The following is a 23,085-nucleotide window of genomic DNA, read 5'->3' as shown; positions in this document are numbered from 1 at the left end:
AGGTGAATTGTGGTGAAAGACTGGATATTGGAACTTCTGTTAGGCTGCCCAGTATTAGTTAACTTGGTAGTAAAGGAGCAAGTTTGCAAGGGCAGATAACTGTTTGGCTACGTAAAATAGAGTGGGAGTATGGAAAAGCTAGTCCAAGATAGGATGAAAAAGATAACAGCAACTTAAAAAATGAATTGATAAGTTACCATGAACCCCATTCCAATCTAGTGAATCCAGTGGTTGACAATATCTTGTGACATTCGCCTATAAGGCTCAAACAATAATTGCTAAATAAAATTACAAAATGTTGACAAGACTGTATCTAAGCTGTCACTCTCTTTTGAAACAAGGGTGTTTAAACCAAGAAACACGCAGGAAAGCAGGGACAACTCGCACACTAGAGGAGGATGGGAAGTATCATTGAAGGAGTGAGCATAAACCGTGTGGAATATGTGTGGTACAAGTAATGATAGTAAAAAAAAAAAAAAAAAAAAAAAAAAACGAAGAAGAGGAAGAGGAAAAGTCTTGATCTGGAAACAAGGGAATAAAAATTTGCCACGTGAAGAGACAATATGATACTGTGCTGATGAGTGTGTACAAGTGGTGATATACAATATACATAGATAAAGGAACTCTGCATTGGGCCCAGAAGACCACGCAATGCTCTTCGAGAGATGTCCTCTACTATAAATCTATGGAGAGTTAGGGGGTCAGTATACAACTCTCCAGGCTGTTATCAACTTCCAGAAGTTGAAGACACTACTTCTCACTTGAGTATCTCCTCAGCTGGAACTACAAGCAGAGTGTACCCTATTCCAGTCTGTCCACCGAGCAGAATTTCCCGGCTCTACAAGGAATTGAACCTGATCGCTTTCTATGGCACACCTGTGGCATACTGACTGCGTGGCTGTGGCAAGAGTCATAATATACACTTGTGAACAATTGAGTTATAACTATTCTGTTTATTAGGGAGAGAGTATGTATATAGCCACTGTGAATGAAACAGTTTAGTGTATCATAACTGGAATGTATTCAGACCTCGTACTTGTTGTGTGAGAGCGCAGTGTCTTAGACACTTGTAGTGTTTGTCTTAGCATGTACTAACCGGTGTGCCTTACTTTCTAGTATTTTTAATTGTATATCATTACTGGTGCCTCTGGCACTTTTGTGTTGCAATAGCAATAGCTTGCAATAGCAAACATTGAGTCAACCATGGTTTTTGGATTAGAAGTAGAGGTCAGCTGGGTTGACATTGGGAATAGAGTGATGGGAAGTGGACAATAAGCAGTTATATCGAAGGGTGCATTATTTGATATGTTAAGGTTAATTACAAAATGTGAATTGGAGAATTTTTCACGTTGAGCAGAAGTAACTTTACAGGACCAGGTGTCAAATTACACATGATCAGTGTGAATCCCTATAGTCAGCATGAACACTGGCACACAGAATAATTTATAGGTAGCCTTGCTGTATATAAAAAATCAGATTTGTGCTGAACTGTCATGAACAAACTGTCACTTCTCTGGAATAAATAGACTCTGATTTGTTAATTACATCTGTGTAAATGAAAAATATAGGAAAACATAGATTGCTGCTTACTGTAAAGGAGACATGTTACATTGTAGACAGGCACAATTAAAAAGGCACTTACACAAAGCTTTCGGCCACAGCCTTCATCAGCAAAAGAGATACAGAGAAACACACACATTCATACACACAGGCAAGCACATGTCACACACATATGACTGCCAACTCCAGCAGCTTGCCCCTAGCTGCTGGACTTGGCAGTTTTTTTTCTCTGTGTGTGTGCAGGGAAAGATAGATCACTATTTACCATAAAGAAAACAAAGTTGCACCAGGCACAACACACAAGCAATCATTACGTATCCTGTTTCAGACCTCACGCCCTCCTTTTTTAACTTAGCGCGTGCCTTTCGGCTTCCTCTCATTGTGTCTAGGCTGTCTTGTCTAGACACAACAATTTTTGGCGACAAGTCAACGGAAAGGGTCTTGTTCTTTCAAATTGCTTACATTTACTTGTGTCATGGCTTCGCCAGATGTACTGTCCGAATTTTATCACTTGCAGAATCAGCAGACACAGGCGTTATTGGATGCCCTTGGACGGCTCGTCCAGGGTCAACGTGAACTGCACAACGATGCGGCAGCCACCGCTCTACTACTACCGCAGCCACAACTCGCAGTTGCACCGCCTTTTAGGCCGTTTGACCCAGCTAAGGAAACATGGACGGAGTGGTCACGCCAGTTTGGATTTCATCTCGCCGCCTACAGAATTCAAGGTAACGAGCGGCAGCCTCATTTATTGGCATGTGTAGGGGTGCAAACGTACCGTGTGATAATGAAATTATTTCCCCAATGCGACGTAGCAACTCTGTCCTACGAAGAACTTTTGTCTGCTTTAGATGCCTATTTCAAGGAAACAGTTAATGTAGTTGCAAAAAGGTATACGTTCTTTCGTACAAAACGTACGGCCGGTCAAACTAATAGGGAGTGGGTTGCAACATTGCAAGGCCTTACAAGGGATTGTGCTTTTGAGTGTGAATGTGGACTCCCTTATTCAGATACAATGGTCCGTGATGCAATTGCACAGAACGTTTCTGATGTTCGTATATGGGAACAGATTTTGAAACTAGTTAATCCCTCCCTTCAGCAAGTGATAGACATATTAGATAGACAAGACACACTTCACTTTGCTCAGGAATCATTTGCAACTTCGCCAGCCTTGTGTAACATTAACCAGCCCGCCGGGCGCGCTGCACGGCCCGGTAAACTGCCCTCGCGCACGTCCACGCAGCTGCCACTACGCTCTAAACCAGGTGTGCCGCGACAGCATACAACTGCAGTAAAATCATGCCCGCAGTGTGCTACTAGACATTCGTGTGAAAATTGCCCGTCACGCCAAGCTATTTGCTTTTTCTGTAATAAGAAAGGACATGTTCAAAGTGTTTGCCAGAAAAAGCTCAGATCAGACAATCACAACCATTCCAGGCCTTTTGCTTCGCGCCGGAATCGAACCAAGGACACTCAGGCTCGTGGACCTTCGCCCATGGACATTCATGTAGTGAATTCCACCCCGTCCAGTGCCACTTTCTCACACAGTGACAGTGTTCATCCCACACAAAGTGTGCGTCGATGTCGCCGGAAATCACGTCAATTAGCAAGTGATGCTGTACCTGTATCAGTTCAAATTGCACGAGACAGTTGCTCTTGTCGTCAGCAGGACAATAAACTTTTTGTAGATTTGGATTTTAATGGAATGGTCATACCATTCCAGCTCAATACCGGAGCTGCAGTTTCGTTGCTCAATCACGACACGTACAAACAACTGGGCAAACCTCCGTTGCGTCCCGCAAATGTTAAGTTAAATAGTTATTCAGGTCAGAATATCCCCTGTGTTAGGACAGTGCAGCCTTCTTGCAACATACAAGGGACAAACAAAACTTGTCTCATTTTACGTTCTTCGTTCTTCTACTGCAGTGAACTTGTTTGGTTTCGATTTATTTCAGTTGTTTAACATGTCTATAGTAAATCAGGTCCTATCAGTGAATCAGACTGTGCCTTCAGACAGTGTTTCTCGTCTGTGTGAAGAATTTGCAGACATTTTTGCGCCGGGCTTAGGTTGCGCTAAAAACTATGAAGCACATTTGGAACTGAAAGTCAACGGGCAACCGAAATTTTTCAGAGCGTGCAATGTTCCTCACGCATTGCGTGATGAGGTTGCAAGAACATTACACGATTTAGAATCACAAGGTGTAATTGAACGTGTGCAGGCTTCTCTCTGGGCCTCACCATTAGTAATTTTGCCCAAACCTTCCGGAAAACTGAGACTTTGTGTGGACTTCAAGGCCACTGTGAATCCACAACTAGTGTTTGCAACTTTTCCATTACCCCGCCTGGAAGATCTTTTTGACAAACTGTGCCCGGGTAAATATTTTTCAAAGTTGGACGTCACAGATGCGTACTTCCAAATCCCAGCGCGTCTTGGTGGTTAACACGCATCTTGGTTTGTACCGATTCAAAAGACTGCCATTCGGGTGTGCATCCGCCCCTGCATTGTTTCAGCAATATTTACAAACTGTTTGTGCATCAGTCCCAACTGCTGCGAACTATCTGGACGATATTGTGATCTCCGGAAAGACAGCAGACGAGCATTTAGCACACCTACGAACATTATTTCAGGTATTGCGACAAAATGGTCTTCGCTTGCGGAAGGACAAATGTGTGTTTTTTGCTCGTGACTTACCATACCTGGGACATGTCATCAATGCCCAAGGCATACATCCGAGTCCAGAGCACCTCCGTGCCATACAAGACTTGCCTTCACCGCAGAATTTGAAGCAGCTACAGAGTGTGTTGGGTAAAATTAACTATTATCATCGCTTTCTGCGCAATGCCTCTTCCATTTCAGCTACGATTCATAGCTTACGCCGTAAGGGTGTTCCGTTCGTCTGGACGACGGAATGCGAATGCGCCTTTCGCCAGTTGAAATCGGCGTTGCTTTCTAATACTTGCCTTACGCCATTCAATCCCCAGAAACCCCTTTTGTTGATGGTAGATGCATCGGATTTCGGGATCGGTGCTGTGCTTGCGCACAAAGATGGGTCGCATGATCGCCCTATTGCCTTTGCATCCAAATTGCTCTCGTCTGCGCAAAGAAATTATTCACAGATAGAGAAAGAAGCTTTGGCTCTCGTGTTTGGTGTTACTAAGTTCCATGATTTCTTGTATGGTCGTCACTTTACCATCATCACAGACCACAAACCTTTGATGTCGCTTTTTCATCCAAACAAGCCTGTACCTCCGCGTACAGCGCAGAAATTCATTCGCTGGTCTATTTTCCTCTCGCAGTACCGCTACGATATCTTGTATCGGTCCACTGCTAAGCACGGAAACGCCGATGCGTTGTCCCGTTTGCCTGTTGCTGAGGATAGAGCATTCGATTCTTCTGAACTTGCTTGCATGTTCATTGATTCGGAAACCGATGACGTGGTCGACTCGTTTCCGATTGATTTTCGTCGTGTAGCTACAGCCACAGCTGCTGACCCGGTCCTTGCTACCGTTTTGCATTTTGTTGTTACGCAATGGCCTTTGTCAAAGTCTCGGATCGAGGATCCGTTGGTTTGCTGATTTTTTGCTCACAAGGAGAGACTTTTTGTTCGACGCGGTGTTTTGTTGTTGCGTTCTGATAATGATCAGTCCAGAATCGTGGTCCCACGTTCGTTACAGTCCTCTGTTTTACGGCTACTTCACCAAGGACATTGGGGTATAGTGCAAACGAAACAACTTCCTCGTCAGCACTGTACTTGGTTCGGAATCGATGCTGCGATTACGAATATGTGTTCTTCTTGCATGGCGTGTGCCAAAGAACAATCCGCACTGCCGCGGAAAGTCTTTGCATGGCCAAAAGCCACTTCCCCTTGGCAACGCTTGCACATCGATTTTGCTGGTCCATTCTGGTATGCTCGGTGGTTTGTTCTGGTAGATGCCTTCAGTAATTTTCCTTTTGTTGTCCGGATGTCTTCCACGACATCAACTGCCACCATCCAAGCGTTGTCTGCATCTTTTGCATTGAAGGTCTTCCGCAGACTATTGTTTCCGACAATGGCCCACAATTCATGTCCGCAGAATTTCAGTCATTCTGCCAGGCCAATGGTATTCAACATCTGACATCCGCGCCGTTTTCGCCTCAGTCAAACGGTGCCGCTGAACGATTGGTCCGGACTTTCAAGTCACAGATGTTGAAGTTGAAAGAGTCGCATTCTCGGGAGGACGCGTTGTTGCTCTTTTTGTCTTTGTATCGCTCTCAGCCCCGAGATGGTCGCTCGCCAGCTGAGTTGCTCCACAGTCGTCCTCATCGAACCTTGATGTCTTTGCTGCACCCGCCGCATCAGGTTCCTGTGCAGCGGCAGACTTCTGCTTTTGCTCCAGGCGACGTTGTATTTTATCGCAACTATCAAGGTTCACGGCGTTGGCTCGCAGTGCACATTCTTCGCTGCCTCGGCCGCATGATGTATTTGGTTTTGGGGGCCTCTGGTGAGGTGCGTCGGCATCTCAATCAGCTGCGCCTCTGTCGTCGCACGGGTTCTGCCGCTCCCCGTCTGCTTTCAGCGACGGTGCCATCCGGTCAGCGCCCTGGGGACCCATCTACTGGCTCGCCTCATCCCCAGGTGTTACCAACGATGCCTTCCATTTTGCCCCATGGCGACGCGCCGCTGCCGCCTCCGCCGCCGCCGCCTGTCCAGCTGGTGCCGCCCGCAGTGGACGCTTCGCTGCAGCCACCAAGCGCCTCCCTGGGTCACACGCCGCCGATCGCTTCCCGTGACCAGCTGTCCTCCGCCATGGAACTCTTGCCCGCTCCGGACCACATGGCGTCTTCGCGCGTCAGGTACCCCGACGCAATGGAGGTCGACCCTTCGGCCCCTCCTGTCTCTTTACGGGCACATACACCGCATGTTGACGTGCACCCTGGACTAGGTTTTCAGGTGTTTCCTAGCTCCCCTTGGACCGAATGGCCGCGTGCGGGTGGCACAGCCTCGCCTGTTGTTAGGCTCCCCATCTCATCGCATACGTCAACATGGGGTTCTCCCCACGGCGGGCGGAAGCCTTATAACACGACCATTCGCCGATTTGCAGGGGAGGAATGTGGTGTCACCGCCAGACACCACACTTGCTAGGTGGTAGCTTTAAATTGGCCAGGGTCCATTAGTACATGTCGGACCCGCGTGTCGCCACTGTGTGATTGCAGACCGAGCGCCACCACAAGGCAGGTCTCGAGATACGGACTAGCACTCACCCCAGTTGTACGGACGACTTTGCTAGCGACTACATGGACGAAGCATTGCTCATTAGCTGAGCCGATAGTTAGAATAGCCTTCAGCTAAGTCAATGGCTACGACCTAGCAAGGCGCCATTAGTAACATTGCATGTATATAAAGAGTCTCACTTGTATCACCACAATCTCCAGATGTACCAAAAGGATGGATTAAAGTTAAGTATTCCAGAAGCTACGTACTTTTCTTTATAGCATTCATTACGTATCCTGTTTCAGACCTCACGCCCTCCTTTTTTAACTTAGAGCATGCCTTTCGGCTTCCTCTCATTGTGTCTAGGCTGTCTTGTCTAGACACAACATGAAGCATGCAGGAAGGTCGTCTGTCTGATGATTTGCGGTACATATTGCCAAGGTGGCAGGGAGCAAAATAAGGAGTGATCAAAAAACTTCCATTTTAAGGCTGCATAGTTCAGATCAGATCAGTATGCCACACACACACACACACACACACACACACACACACACATATCCATCCACACATATACCCTGCTTGTGTCTGTATATGTGCGGATGGATATATGTGTGTGTGTGTGTGCGAGTGTATACCTGTCCTTTTTCCCCCCTAAGGTAAGTCCTTCCACTCCCAGGATTGGAATGACTCCTTACCCTCTCCCTTAAAACCCACATCCTTTCGTCTTTCCCTCTCCTTCCCTCTTTGCTGATGAAGCAACTGTGGGTTGCGAAAGCTTGAATTTTGTGTGTGTGTTTGTTTGTGTGTCTATCAACATACCAATGCTTTCGTTTGGTAAGTTACATCATCTTTGTTTTTAGATATATTTTTCCCATTTGGAATGTTTCCCTGTATTATATTATATATCAGTGCTTTCCTCTCCCACAACTATCCTGCAGACCTTGTCCACAAACAGATCTCCCAAGCAATACATTCCTCCCCACCCAACAACAATGGTACTACCCCCAGACCACACAGAAGCATCCCCCTTGTCACCCAATATTATCCTGGCCTCGAATACATCAACTAATTACTCCGCCAGGGATATGACTTTCTCAAGTCAAGCCCTGAAATGAGATCATCCCTTGACAATATTCTCCCCACACCACCCAGAGTTGCCTTTTGCCAACCCCCTAACCTCCGTATCATCCTTGTCAAACCCTACAATATTCCCAGACCACCTTCTCTACCCAGCGGTTCCTACCCCTGTAACCGACCCCGATGCAAAACCTGAATCCACTTTCCCTTCTTCCCCTTTTTTCCCCTCTCTCCTCCCTGATGAAGGAACGAAGTTCCGAAAGCTAGGATACGTCAATTTTCTGTTCTGTTTTGTGTATGTATCGGCTGTACTGAGCTGAGGTAAGTACTGGCCAGGCCCTCTATCTCTTTGTTAGTATTTGTTTCATATATATAAACACACACACACACACACACACACACACACACACACACACACACACACACACAGACAGGGTGATGCGTATTAACATTTAAAAACCTCCAAAGCACTGTAGATGACCCTGAGACAAGTAATTTAATACAAGACACATGGGATCACAAATGTTGGATATGATACAAATGTTGGGAAATGTGTCAAAAGTGAATGATAAATGTCACCAGATGATGTACCTTGTCATGCTTGCAGTGGTAGAGCCTCTCGGTCTGTCACACTTGATCATCCCAACCCAAGTCAAGTATTCATATCATTGTGGCTACGGACACACATGTGCGACTTTAGTGATGGCGTTCAGGATTTGAGTCTTGCATCTGGCAGGCAGTATTTTTTCATTGTGTTTAACAATTATGTATTTATATTGAAGTTTATTATTTTATTTACCGATCTTGCATTTTCCTTGATTTCTTGCAAAGTACAGTACAAATCAAAACCTACCGTATTGCATAAAAAGTAGATGAGTATAAACTTCAGAATAGCATCATTGCCATTAAATGACCTATGTTTTCTTTACTAACTAATGTCTGTAAACAAAAAGAGGACAGAAGCAAAAAGCACAAAATCAGAACTGCTTTTGCTTGATTACAGCAGGGACAATAATTTTGTAACATCTACATTTACAACAGATCATATTTACAAAATGTTTTCGAAATTTGCTCTGTTTGCTCAAATGAAAGTATTGCACTGCTCAATCATTCCTTTACACTCAACCCCGACTGCTGCACATGCTGTGGGGTATGTCATCTGGTTATGTCATATGTTCAGTGTTTCTCGCCAATTTTTGGGGTATTTTGAAGTGTACAAAAAGGCAAATGCAGAAAATTATCACATTTGGCTGCACATTACCTGCGTCACAGAAAAATAATGTATACGAATCTTCTCAGATTTTCCACTGAATAACTTTGTGCAAGCCTCACAATATTTCACCAACACAACTGTTCGTCATCTTCAGGTAGTGGTGGGTCCTGTCATCACTGCTGCAAGATGTGACTGGTGATATTTGCACAGCAGAATTGAAATTTGTCAGGCTAGAAGCAGGAGTACGAAGGCACTCCCAGTTGGATGGAAATGCCATTCATAGTAGCCTTCTGCTTATGTGTTGTGGGCAATGACTGCACTTCTGGACACTCGTGTGGTTAAACGCTGAATTAACTCTCTGCAAGGTGCTGCATCAGGTCATACATCGGAGGATCTGGTTTCTACTGTTTTAATTTCATGGCAGTCAGTGCTGGATTCTGGGCAGTGCTTAGTCAAAATTCCATATTCCTGTTGGTAAGATTGCCCACCGTATGGATACATGCCTCATTCTTAAAAACACAATCCTAGAGTGATGATCCTGAGAATAAAATTTCAGTCCTCTTGGGAAACATGTGGTGCCCTGTATTCAGGCAGTGCTCTGCTACCACTAATTTACTGGGTGGCATTTTTGTCAGCGCTGTTGAACACAGTGTTCTTGCACAATGTGAGGTGTCTGCCCTATATAAGATTTCCCATAATGGCATCAGATCTTATATATGATCTGTGTTTTCTAAGGTCAAGATTGTCTTTAACTGAACACAAACAATTCCTTAGTTTTGCTGGTAGACAAAAAACACACTTGATTCTGTTTCTCTTAGTGATTCTTTCTATTTTTGAAAACATGCCGCTGAAATATGGTAGGAAAGCCATTTGCAGTGCTTGTCTAAGTAACTTCATTTACATCCCTACACTGAACTTGCTTTGCTCAGAACACATTGCAAATCTGTTTACAAGAATAAACATTCTGCTGGAACACTGTTCTTAGGTGTTACAGTTCACCAGGCAGACTGTCGGTATCTGAGATCACGTGTGCTCTATGCGCCAGGGAGTGTAAGACACCACCACATTGTGCAGGGTGACGGCAAATTTTGGACCGCAAATATAACTCTGCGTGTATCAGTTTGCAGTAGAGACTAAGCCCCAGTGTTCTGTCAGCTTTTCTTCTAACCGTGACATCCAGGAATGGTAAGCTGCTATCTTTTTGTACTTCCACAGTGAACTGAATATTTAGATGGACCGAGTGCAAATGCTGCAGGAACATAGGTAGTGTCTGTATTATGTGGGCCACACCACAAATGTCTCTTCAGCATTCTGCCAGAAGGAGGAATGTTTGATATTTACTAAGGGAAATAGAGGATCTCCCATGGGAACACTGTCCACTTGATTAAAGTAGTTGGTGTTACATAAGAAATAGGATGAGGTATGCACATTTTTAAACAGCACCACAATTTCTTTCTCAAACTTGCTGCTAATAACCTCTAATGAGGGCTGCAGGGCACTTTTGTAAGTAATGATATAGCATTTGAGCTAACTAAAAGATCTGAAAGTTCTAGTTTAAGCATTTTCAGGTATTCTATGAAATCCTCTGAATTCTAAATATGATGGTCATAGTCATCCACATGATAAATTTCAAAGCTGTCATGTGGAAATTGCCAGTTCCATCTTGCAGCAGTGATGGTGGAAATCACCATCACCTGAAGATGCCAAAACGTTGTGTCACTGAAATATTGAGGGAGGGACTTGCATAATGTTGTCTGGTGGGGAACCCAAAGTGTTTTTGCAACAGATCTATCAGGCAAGCCTGAAAAGTCACATATACTCCAAGCAGTAAGTACCTGTTGTAAAATGGTCACATTAGTGAGCTTGGCAATTAATTAAGAGTTTATCAATAAATTTGGCTTCATTTTGCAAGAAATTGTGCTGTGTTCCAGTACTCCCTCTTCAACAAAACTAATGTCAGTTTCTGCTCCACCTCTTCAGCCCGAGATCCTATGTATACTCTTGAGCATTTGTGTAAGATACCTGTTTATTTATAAAAATGAAAGTAACTTCTATCATGACTTTCCCATTTTTGTCCAGTGGGTTTGTTATCCTGCTGTTGCCTACTGCAGACTACAAGATTACTGTTGAAGATTTCTGCAAAGTTTTTCTTCCTTTTTAGTGTACCAACATTTCACTGTGTGGTGTTGGCCTGGTACTGTTTAACGGGTGTTTTAACTGTTGTTTCAGAGATGCAATACGAAGCAAATGCAGTGAGGATGACTTGCTTGCCATGATTGGGGCAGCAGTGAGAAGAAAGAAGAAACAACATGCAGGTAAGATACATTACAGCAAATGTAACTCTATAGATAGAAAGAAAATTTCTGCTTAACAAGTCATAGCAAACATAAGAGCAAAACAGAACGAAAAACAACAGTGATAGAACCTGAGTTTTTTGTGTAAAATTGGATTTAATTTTTTATTTAGTATTCATTCTGATTAATGCCCATTGGTCAACAGTACATTTCAGCCCTAGAATTTGGTTCTGCAAGGTCCACCAGATAACCATATATGGCTGTTGTAACTCCTTTATTGGACTTCAGAAGTTTTCCAGCAACAAATCTTTTTTTTTTCTTTCTTTCTTTTTTTTTCTCTTGTTTAAAAATAGCTAAAATGCAGAAAACATCATAAAGGAAACACTCACAGAAAAGCATCAGTGTCCTTGAAACAATGGAAACTCCAGTAGGAATATCAACAATGTTGGAAAAGACAGATTACTACTTACTGATGAAGGCTGTGGCTGAAAGCTTTATGTAAGTGTCTTTTAATTCTGCCCATCTGCAGCCTAAGGTATCTTCTTTATGGTAAGTAACAGTCTGTCTTTTCCTTCATTATTCATTAGTGTTCTTTGTTTTTATTGCTGTTTAGCAAGCATCGTGTGGTATATAAGGGATGTGAATAGCGTCAGATGTTGAATCATCACTCTGGAGGATATGAAGGTGCTGCATATTGGTGTGAGACAGCATTATCTGATGAGAGTTTGAAAGAAACCTCATTGTGGATGTCCATTTGGTCGCCTGGTTAAACCTTGCAACATCTGTATTTTTGGAGTATTTGGATCTGACAGTGGCCTGATGTTGGAAAGTAAGGGCATACTCATCATCAATCTTCCAGTTGACTACATCAGACCGCTACAAGGGAGCATCACTGTGTAGTGTACTGAGTACATTGTAATCTGTTCATGTCTGTGACTGCCATCTGAGAACAAGTACAGTAAACTCTCGTGCAGCTACACTTTTGGCTAGCTAGATTGACGCTTGACAAGTTTCAATTTGCATGCACCTGGAGCCAAGCATTTGCTAGTGTTTTTTGGCAATCTACTGCTAATCAGTGCACTGGTGCGTGTCAAAATTCCAAGTATCATCAATTCGTGCGTGTGTTGGTTGAAGCTCTAGTGTGTTTCTTATTCGTATGCCACTGCCATCTATTGGAACTCCTTGGAAGTACAGTACATACAGTATTGTTCTATGCAGCGCAACGTAGCCCTGTCGAAACCGACAATTAGAGTGCGCCGCCTAACACTTTCCACTTGTTGTCGGTACACCAAAGCTGAGTGTTTAACAGTGAACGTACAACACCCTGTTGTGTTGCCACGTGGGCTTGGGTAGAACAGAGGAAATGGCATAGATGTATCGAATGCTTTCATTTGATGGCTGCCACAGCCTGGTTTCAAAAATCAAAAGTTTGTCTAGTGCATCTCGAGTGTTGTCAAGTTTTGCATCTGTGTGTTTCTGATTTGAGGTTTTGTGCTCCCACTATGTGCCTTAAAGTGTCCAGAGATAAAAGGGGCCAAAAACCATAAAGGACTCAGTCGAGTGTCTGTAAAAAGAACACTGAACGTGACTACGGGCACAAAACATAAAACGAATGTGATCTTGTTGGAAAAAGAGCTTCACACTTTGCAGATAATTGATGCTGGTGAGCCACCCACAAAAGTTGCTGCAGAGTAGGAGTACAATTACTGATCGGAAGACAAATCGATCAGGAATTGAAAAATTTTGTTCCATCCAAGCATTGGGCAGCGCAGTGAAATCTTGAAAAACAATGAGAAAAGGTGCACATCCTCAGTTAGAAGAGGCATTATTTTTGTGGCACGAATAAATAAGAGCCAAAGATGTGTCAGTTTCACGTCCTCTACTTTGTCAAAATGAGCTGATGAGCTGATTGAAGGAAAGAAGCAAGAATTCCTCGGAAGTAATGGCCGGCAGGATTGTTTCAAGAAGCGGCATGGCATTCATGAAATTGCCATCAGTGCCAAATCATTATCTGGGGATGAAGCTGCTATGCTGATTTTAAGAAGAAACTGCACACAATCATTGACAAAGGAGGTTATACTGGCAATCAACTTTACAAATGTGATGAGACTGAGTTGAATTACAAAATGCTGCCAACGAAAACCCTTGCCTCTAAAGAAGAAGAAATGGCTTCCGGATACAAAAAAATCAAAGAAAGATTTACTGTCCTCACTTGCAGTAATGCCACTGGCAATCATAAACTGTGTCTTACTTTAATTGGCAAATCCAAAACACCAAGAGCATTTAGACACCAACCAACCAGCTTTGCCACTGAGGTACACGAATCAGTCTTAAGGCATGTATGAACAGTGCCATCTTCAGAGAGTGGTTCCAGGCAGAGTTTGTTCCAGCTGTAGTAAATTACATGGAAGGAAAAGGACTTCCTTGAAAAGCGCTACTTCTTGTGGATAATGCTCCTTATCACCCAGGTGATCTGCAAGATGGGGATATCAAAGTTGTATTTCTCCCACAAAATGTCACATCTCTATGTCAACCGATGGACCAAGGTATTCTTGAGGCGATAGAAAAACATTACAGACGCAAGATGCTGGAATACTTAATAGGTGTGATTGATGCTGCAGATGATTTTGTGGAAGCTCTTAAAAAAATCGATGTTTTAAGTGTCATTCATTGATTGCTGAAGCTTGGAATCTAATTCCTCCAGTTCCTCTTGTTAGGTCTTGGAAAAAACTCTTAGATCGTAAGGCAACCTAAGTGGTGGGAAGGAGGAGGCAACACCGAAACTCAAGCTGACATAATTTTGGTGAATTTACTGGAGAAGCTGGTTGTAAAGACACACACTTCGAAGACATTGAAGAGTGGATGGAAAATGGCATTTTTTCATGTGACTGAGGATGAAATCGTCCAAATTGTGACCGATCATAAAGCGTTAGAAGACTATGTTTCTGATGATGAATCAGAGAAAAATATTCCTCACACATTCTGTTACGAAGTGATCCAAACTGCCCTGGAGTACATCAGCCAACAGGAGGAGACGATTTATCCTGAAATAGTTTGATTTCAATGTTGGAGATGTATTGTTGCAGCAATAGTTTCTCAAGCAAAAAAACAAAAAAAAAAAAAAAAAAAGACATTCGTGACTTCGTTACCAAAAAATAAACTCTAATGAAGCATCCTAGAACTTCTATGTTGATAACTTAAAAGGTTTCTTTTTTTTAATTTTCTTGAAAGTTCCTCTAGACAGACTTTTCGTTCCTTTGAGTAATCTCTAGATTTATTTCACAATTTTGTTCAGTAGTTTATTTTTTATTCAAAAGAGCAGGTAATAAAATTAAAACTCCTGTTTTTTCCTGCTGCCAAATAAGGGAGATTTTTTTCTGTAAGAATGCAAAATAAACGAGCTTTGTTATACAGCATTTAAAAACTTTGAGTTTTCAATCATAGTTTGGTGCCTTTTTAACATGTCAACACAATTTTTTCAGTAAAAAAGTACAGGGTTATTTGCAACCGTATCAGAAACGTTTTACATACCCTACGCACGTTTTACGATCGTATTTCGCAATATTGACACAATTTGGAGTGTTCACATGTGAAAACAGGGGGACTTTGATTTATCTGAAATTTTCGTTATCAGAACCGGCCACCGTCCTGATCATTTCGGATAAACAGGAGTTCACTGTAATAGACTCCTTGCAACATGCTGTGTCATACAGCTAGGAGCAGCCAGACTATGGCATTGCCATCCTGCGCATAGGCTGCCATTAACACTCAAGCAAATGACTGCATGCGAAGTGGTGCCATGATCGAGAAGTATGGACTGCTAATGAATGGTGTCACATTATGTTCATTAATGAGTCCCAGTCCTGCACTGCTCCAAATGACTATCGTGGAGAAGTTTGACAGTGACCCGGGGAGATTGGGAGAGGTCCCATTCTTCCACATTTTTGGGGGGGGGGGGGGGGGGTCAGAAAGGAGTCCCATGGTGTGGGGAGCCATTGGGTATGACTTCAAGTCTCGGCTTGTAATGGCCGAGGGAACTCTGATGGTACAGCAGTGTGTAATAGTATTGTGGTGCTATTTTTCAACAGGCCAGTGCTTGTCCACATGTAGTATGTGTCTCTTTAAATTGTCTGTGTGATGTTGATATACTCCTGTGGCCAGCAAAATCCCCATATCTGTCCCCGATAGAACATTATGGGACCAACATGGACGTCAACTCCGTCCCACTGCCTGTATCCATGATTGCAATGTCCAGTTACAACAGTTGTGGATCACCTTTCTCAGGAGGGTATGCAGCAGCTTTATGACATCCTCCCGCACTGTCCAGGCCAGACAGGGTGCATTGCTGTATTGATAAGTGGGCTCAAACTGATAAGTTCTGTGTAAATTTGACTCTGTTTTGTTATCACTGATATAACATCACATATCCTCTAAATTCGCTATGTTTCAATTTGTTTTCTCCCCACCTTCTGAGTGTCTCACTTTTTTTCAAGCAGTGTAATTTAAGACAGACATAAGAATATGAAAATGGGATGGCATATCACATTGCTATTCAACTATGCCCCTAAGAAAATGGTAAGGTAATGGAGAAGAGCAGGTGCACTATTACACTGACTAGAACGTAAACTTAAAGATAGAATTATATTGTGTAACCTATACCGATGACATAATACTAATTGACAAAAACATTACTGATGTGCTAAAGCAATTTGAAATATTAAGGGAGCAAGCTAGGAAAATTGGACTACTAATTTCACCTGGAGAAAAAATTCTTGGCTGATACCAAAATGGCACTAGTTGAACTTATATAGTCAACAACATAGTATTTGGTGTTAAAGAGTTTAAATAATTAGGTGAAAAAGACCACTGAACATCATAATGAAAAGAAGGCCATAGAATCCAGACCTCAGAAAATACAAACTGTCTCTCAGTTAATTAAAAGTATTTTTCCTGGAACTTTAAAATCTAACATTGTACAACAGTGATCAAATTAGAATTTCTTTATGCATGAGAGAGACTCTTTGTCCAACACAAGACATGAAAACAGCAAACTGAATTAGAAGAATGTAAAATTGTAGTAAAAATCTTAGGCCCAAGAATAAAAGATGGAACACATCACACAGAACCCAGCGTGAAATCTCCATCAAATTCCTAAAAACTCTTGTTACAATGTGTCTCCAAAGAATCCAACTTGTGGGACATACAGAAAGAATGTGTCCAAACAGGCAGCTCATTGGATTCCCACATACTTGAAAAATAAGATCCAACTGATGAAAACAAACAGGAAGAGACCTTAAGAAATTGGAATCACTACATTTACAGTATTCTGATGTAGTGATGAGTCACACAGAGTGCAGTTTCACAGTAGCTTGATCGATGCTTGTACTTGTGTATGTAGTATATGCAAGTGTGTACAGCGTCTATTCTGGTGTACTCACAATATGCTAATTTAGTGGCCGAGCAGTAAACCGGATCCCTACTCGGTTCCAGTGTGCTGTGCTAATTATTCTTCTTCACTTGACATTTATGCTTGGAGCTGCAAGAGAGGTCATTTTCCAGATAGTGCCACAAAAACAACAAATTCTCAGATATCAGTTTAACTTACACGCTTCAACATCATAGACAACATTTCACATTAATATGTAGTAGAACACTAGATTAGTGTTAAAATTGCCAGAGTAAACATTGTTCTCCATGTGACAGATTGTCACCCGACGTCCAAAATCGATAAATTTTATATCTCTGCACAGAGAAGCAGCTGGTTGGTCATTGTCATGTGTGGTGCTAATCAATGGGTCGAGCTCGTTGCTGGCACAGCGCCACCACAGAGTAAGTGGCCCCTCATCCCAGCAGGTGGCGATGTTTTAACACCCGTATAGCTCCCCAGACTTACCACATCTGTGGATAACTCCGTCTCTGCACAGAACTTCCCACATTTCCCACACAGTGGGCCATAGTGTCTTTTACACACAATAAATCTTCAAACTTATTTCATTGGCTAAGTTAAATTTCGAGTGTGACATGCTATTTAGTAAAAAATAGCAAACGGTAGACATGGATGTTATTGTGACTCTTTCCTAAGGCAACATTTGTGTATTACACTTGTAGAAGTGCACTGCAAAATAAAACAGTAGACCGTAAGTTCAAACAATGGAAACTCCAGGTTGGAATATCAGCAGTGTAGGAAAAGATAGAGTGCTAATTACCATAAAGATGGCACGTTAAAATGCAGACAGGCGCAGTTAAGACACTTACACATAAGCTTTTGGCCACAACCTTCATCAGAAAAAGAAATAGAAATACACACCATTCATTCACACAAGCAAGCACACCTCACACACACATGACCGCCAACTCCGACAGCTCAGAGCAGAATGCTAGTCTCTAAGTTTGCTACACAATAAAATAATTACTCTGAGCTACAAGAAAAATGAATTCAAAGAACTAAACTGCTTGAAGAAAAAAAAGGGAAGCTCCCTGAAGCAACGTAGTTTCACGAGTGTGCATACCAGTGGTAAATTATGAGAGTCGCAACTCTCTGAAATGGATACAAAGGCCACCAGATTGCATTAGCTTTGTTTGTGTCTCGGATTGTTACCATGAATGGTAGGAGCTATAAGAGATGTGAAGAGTGTAAGATGTTGAGTGATCCCTGTGAAGGACACAGATGCCCTGTACTTCTGTGAGTCAGCATTATCAGCACGTAACAAAATTTGAAGGGGCCTAATTGTGTGTCTCCATTTGCCAGGCTGATTGAATTATGCAATATGCAGATTTGTGAGACATTCAGATGTGGTAGTGGCCCCATGTTGGACTGCTTGGGAACGTAAGGGCAGCGTGCTTGTCAGCAAGCTTCCAGTTGACCGTGTCTGACGAGCCCATGGGAGAATCGCTGTAATGTACACCGAGCACATTGTAACCCTTTCACACCTGCACCTGTCATGTGATCAGCAGTGAGTCACATTCTGCAAGACCCGCGATTGCAGTTGTCAGTCAGTATGACAACGACATAGGGAGAGGGCATGTGGGGCAGCATCGGATATGACTTCAGGTCACTCTGACAGCACAGCAGTATGTCATGGACATCCTATATCCTCATTTGCTACCTCCATGTCCAACGGAGTTACAAGAGACAGAGCAGTGAAAACATATCCAGTTGTTGACTCACAAAATGGTTTTGAGCTGTGACGCATATAGTCTTAAGTGAATCATTCATACAAAAAGAAAAGAAGAAGAAGCTAAAGTCAGAATGTGAAAAAATTGGAGAATGGAATAGATATTTGAAGACTTCACACTTGAAACTCCCAGTTTTCCTATTGTGAAAGTGCCTTTGTGACCATATGCATTTCACTGACGATAAACTTTTTTTTTCCCCCTGGGTCTTGGCTCCATGTTTTTTCATCCAGTTGAGTCAGAATACTTGCATAGTATTTGTGAGGTATTGTTTCAGTCTTGCAAGCTAATCTAAAATACAAATCCCTTTTGCATCCTAGAAAACAATGACCACTCTTTCTCTCCGATGAAGTCACCTTGGCTATTTTTGTGCAACTGCTGTTTCATTTCGGTCATCTCTCATCCACGGGAACAGATTGGTGCATAGAATCAGTTGTGTGTCAGATTGTCCCAAATTGTTTTTCACATTAGGTTGTAGTGAGGCTTCAACAGATATGCCACTCACTTTCTGGTACAGCCACGGCATCAACTGTTTTGCACATCTTTTTAATTACTGATCTTGCAATATCACACTGTGTTCTTTCTCAGCATTTTCATATTTGATTGTAATTCTAGGAAATTGTTCATGAGTCATCTTACAGACATATGCCACATATGAATTCAGCCACCCATTCCTTAACTGTTGACTATGAAGGAACTCCCCTCATGAACCATGGACCTTACCGTTGGTGGGGAGGCTTGCGTGCCTCAGCGATACAGATGGCCGTACTGTAGGTGCAACCACAATGGAGGGGTATCCGTTGAGAGGCCAGACAAACATGTGGTTCCTGAAGAGGGGCAGCAGCCTTTTCAGTAGTTGCAGGGGCAACAGTCTGGATGATTGACTGATCTGGCTTTGTAACATTAACCAAAATGGCCTTGCTGTGCTGGTACTGCGAACGGCTGAAAGCAAGGGGAAACTACAGCCATAATTTTTCCCGAGGACATGCAGCTCTACAACTAGACTAGAAGAAGAGATCGGTTGGTAGGACACGTTTTGAGGCATCAAGGCATCACAAATTTAGCATTGGAAGGCAGCGTGGAGGGTAAAAATCGTAGAGGGAGACCAAGAGATGAATACACTAAGCAGATTCAGAAGGATGTAGGTTGCAGGAGGTACTGGGAGATGAAGAAGCTCGCACAGGATAGAGTAGCATGGAGAGCTGCATCAAACCAGTCTCAGGACTGAAGACCACAACAACAACAACATGAATGAACTGACTCCTAATAAGTAAGATGATGCCTGTAGAAAAGTACAGCAAAACAGTAATCTCAAAAAAGGACAGGATAGACAGCACATTCTGTAGGACATATTAAAAATGATTGGTAAAAGAGACTTGGCGTGTTAAATGCAGCTTTTGATTACATGATAATTGAATTGGATAGATAAACAATCTACTCGCTAAGTGGCGGCAGAACACACACATAAAAGAAGATTATAATTAGGCGAGCTTTCAGAGCCAGTAGCTCATTCTTCAGGCAGAAGGGTTGAAGTGGAAGGAAGAGGGGTGAAGGATAGGTCTAGGAAAAAGGTTAGATTTTGAGAAAGTTACCCAGAACTGCAGATCAGGGGAGACTTTCCAGATGGGATGAGAAGGAAAGACTGATTCCACATCTACATACATACTCCACTAGCCACCATATGGTGCATGGCTGAAGGTACCCTGTCTCACTACAATAGTCTGAATAAAATTACTTGATAGTTGACATCAATCACTTGCTGCAACAATGTTGCCACATTGGCTACCAGCTACCGTTTGGTTACAGGTGACAACAAACAAGCGGCTCACTTCACAAATTATGTTAAATGTTTAACACAGAGCAATTTTTCTAGTGGCTGGTGCAAGGTATGTCAGAAATGTTGGATACTCTGTTGACTATTGATTTAAAGTGACCAGTGACTGAACTGGGGCAGACAACGCGTTTTGTATCCCTGACTGTAAACTTGTGTCCTAACCCAGCTGAGAAAATTGTGGTCAACAGTCTGCAGCAGTACTAATATCATTATCGCTTTGTTCATGGCGATTAAAGCTAACCCTTAAGGGTAAACTCAAGACAACAAAAACTCAATTTCAGGGCTGAAAGCAAATTGAAATTTCTCCGTGTCATTTGTTACCTGTAACTATCCTTAAACTAGCTGCACATGCTGCCATGTTTGAAACCAGTGAACAGTCCGTGTGGGCCCTTAGTCGTGGATTATAGATGACTGAGACAGATTCCAAATGAAGAAATAATGACAAGATGAAAAATAAGACCAAATAGAACAGTCAAAACAATGATGAAAAATGATGCAACGAAGTATTAAAAATAAAAAAAATACATTTAAACCAATTAATTGAATGAAAATAATAATCACACTCATTTGGTTAGATTTAGAATTAAAAATTTTGCTACATTGATGAGATTCAAACCTACGACATGCTACACATTAGATTAATCTGCCAACCATTGTGCTATGCCACAGCACTGCATGAAGTATTTATATATGTGAATGTAGTGACCCAGTTCCAACTATGAATTGCAACCTTAAAAATTTCAGTTTCACGCAGTGTAGTGAAAAGCTTATCTAATGTAAGATGATCTCTGTGAATATGATAACTATAAGTATGATACTGAATTACACCTTGTGCTGATTTATTCAGTAGTGTTTGGTTAGTGCTATGAATGAAATATGTGTCTTTCATTAGCATTGTTAATGTGTGTTGTTTTTGGTGTAGTTATCATGTGTCATGAAATACATAATAAAAGTGTCGGGCTCATAATTCGGGATACAAATACATCAAGAAAGAATGCTGTACCAGGAATTGGAAGTGACTGGCCAATTTTGGAGGAGTTTGGCAACAGCAGACAGTTCAAGTGTGACGCTGACAACTCTTATTGGCGTTTGAAGTGCCAACTATCAAGTAATTTTAATTCGACTGTAGTCAGTTCCTTTCCCGTTCCATCTGCCAATCGAGTGGGGAAAAAGTGAATGTCTATATGCCTCTCTATGAGTCCTAATTTGTCATCTCTTATCTTCGTGGTCCCTATGCGTAATGTATGTTGGTGCAAGCAGAATTGTTCTGCAGTCAGCACAGTGTTCCTCAAAATCCCTCCAGGGATTCCCATTTGAGTTCCAGAAACATCTCCATAATACTTGTATGTTGTTGTTTCAACCTACTGTTAACAAATCTAGTATCCTGCCTCTGAAATACCTCAATGTCTGCTTTAATTTGACCCCTTGCGGATCCCAGACACTCAAACTGTACTCAAGAAGAGATCACACTAGCACCCTATATGTGATGTCCATCACAGCTGAGCCACACTAGTAAAATCCACCCAACAAACGAAAGATGATTATTCACCTTCCCTACCATGACCCTCACAAGTTTGTTCCATTTCATATCACATTGCAAAGTTATGTCCAGATATTGAAACAATATGACTTCTTCATTCATGACACTACTAATGCAGGATTCTGGCATTATGGATTTGTTTTTCCAACTCATTTGCAGTAACTTATACTTATCTACATTTAGGGTTAGCTGTCACTTATTGCACCAACTGGGAACTTTGTCCAAGTCATCTTTTATCCTCCTAAATCACTCAACAATGACACCTTCCATACACCACATCATCATCAGCAAACAACCATAGATTACTGTCCACTTTGTCCATCAGATCAGTTATGCACATAGAAAATATGAGTAATAGCGCTCCTAGCACACATCCCTGGAACGATCCTAATGATACCCTAGTCACTGATGGACACTCACCGTCGGGATAATGTAGTGGGTTCTATTACTTCAGAAGTCTTTGAGCCACTCACATGTCTGGGAACCTATTCCATGTGCTTGTACCTTTGTTAAAAGTCTGCAGTGAGGCACTATGTCAAATGCTTCTCGGAAATCAAGAAATATGGAATCTGGGTTTGTGAATTTTTGATGGCAAAGTTAGAGGAGCAATGCATCTGCATTAAATTTTGCGTGAAACTCAAGAAAACCTTTACAGAGACACACCAAATGATGCAGGGAGCCTATAGCGATGAGTGCTTAAGCCATACTCGGTGTTACGTATTATTCACACGTTTTAAAAATGGCTTTACAAAAGTCAAAAATAATCCTTGTTCAGGACGCTCTTAGATGTCCCCTGATGACGCTTGTGTCAGGAACGTCAACGAAATTGTGTGTGCCAGTCGAAGATTCACTGTCCGAGAGATTGTAGAAGAATGTAACATTTCAAGTGGATCATGTTATGAAATGACACAGCATCTTGGAATGCATTGTGTTGCCGCCAAGTTCATTCCACGGCTCATGAGTCAAAACCAAAAAAACTTTTTGGATCTCACAAAAGAGAATGAGATGTTCCATGTGAGAATAGTATGACCCCTGCAGACTTCTTTTTATTTCCAAAGTTGAAAAGGATGAAGTTTTGCAATGGTAGATGAGATAAAAGAAAATTCGCAGACAGCACTTTATGCGACCCAGCAAGAGGTGTGTCAAGACTGCTCCTGGAAGTGGAAATGATATTGGGAGCAGTGTATCAATTGTGGAGGAGA

General features: G+C 42.3%; 1 protein-coding gene across 1 annotated transcript in view; it reads left to right on the top strand.

The window, feature by feature from the left end:
* LOC124619522 (molybdenum cofactor biosynthesis protein 1-like) overlaps positions 1-23,085 on the top strand; it is a 49,280-nt gene that overhangs the window by 10,953 nt on the left and 15,242 nt on the right. Inside the window, exon 3 of the mRNA XM_047145970.1 lies at positions 11,272-11,357. Coding sequence (XP_047001926.1) covers positions 11,272-11,357 — 86 coding nt within the window. The remainder of the gene's footprint in view (positions 1-11,271; positions 11,358-23,085) is intronic.

Source organism: Schistocerca americana, chromosome 6 (assembly GCF_021461395.2).
Source record: "Schistocerca americana isolate TAMUIC-IGC-003095 chromosome 6, iqSchAmer2.1, whole genome shotgun sequence".
Classification (NCBI taxonomy): Eukaryota; Metazoa; Arthropoda; class Insecta; order Orthoptera; family Acrididae; genus Schistocerca; species Schistocerca americana.
This window is presented reverse-complemented; position numbering and strand designations above follow the sequence as displayed.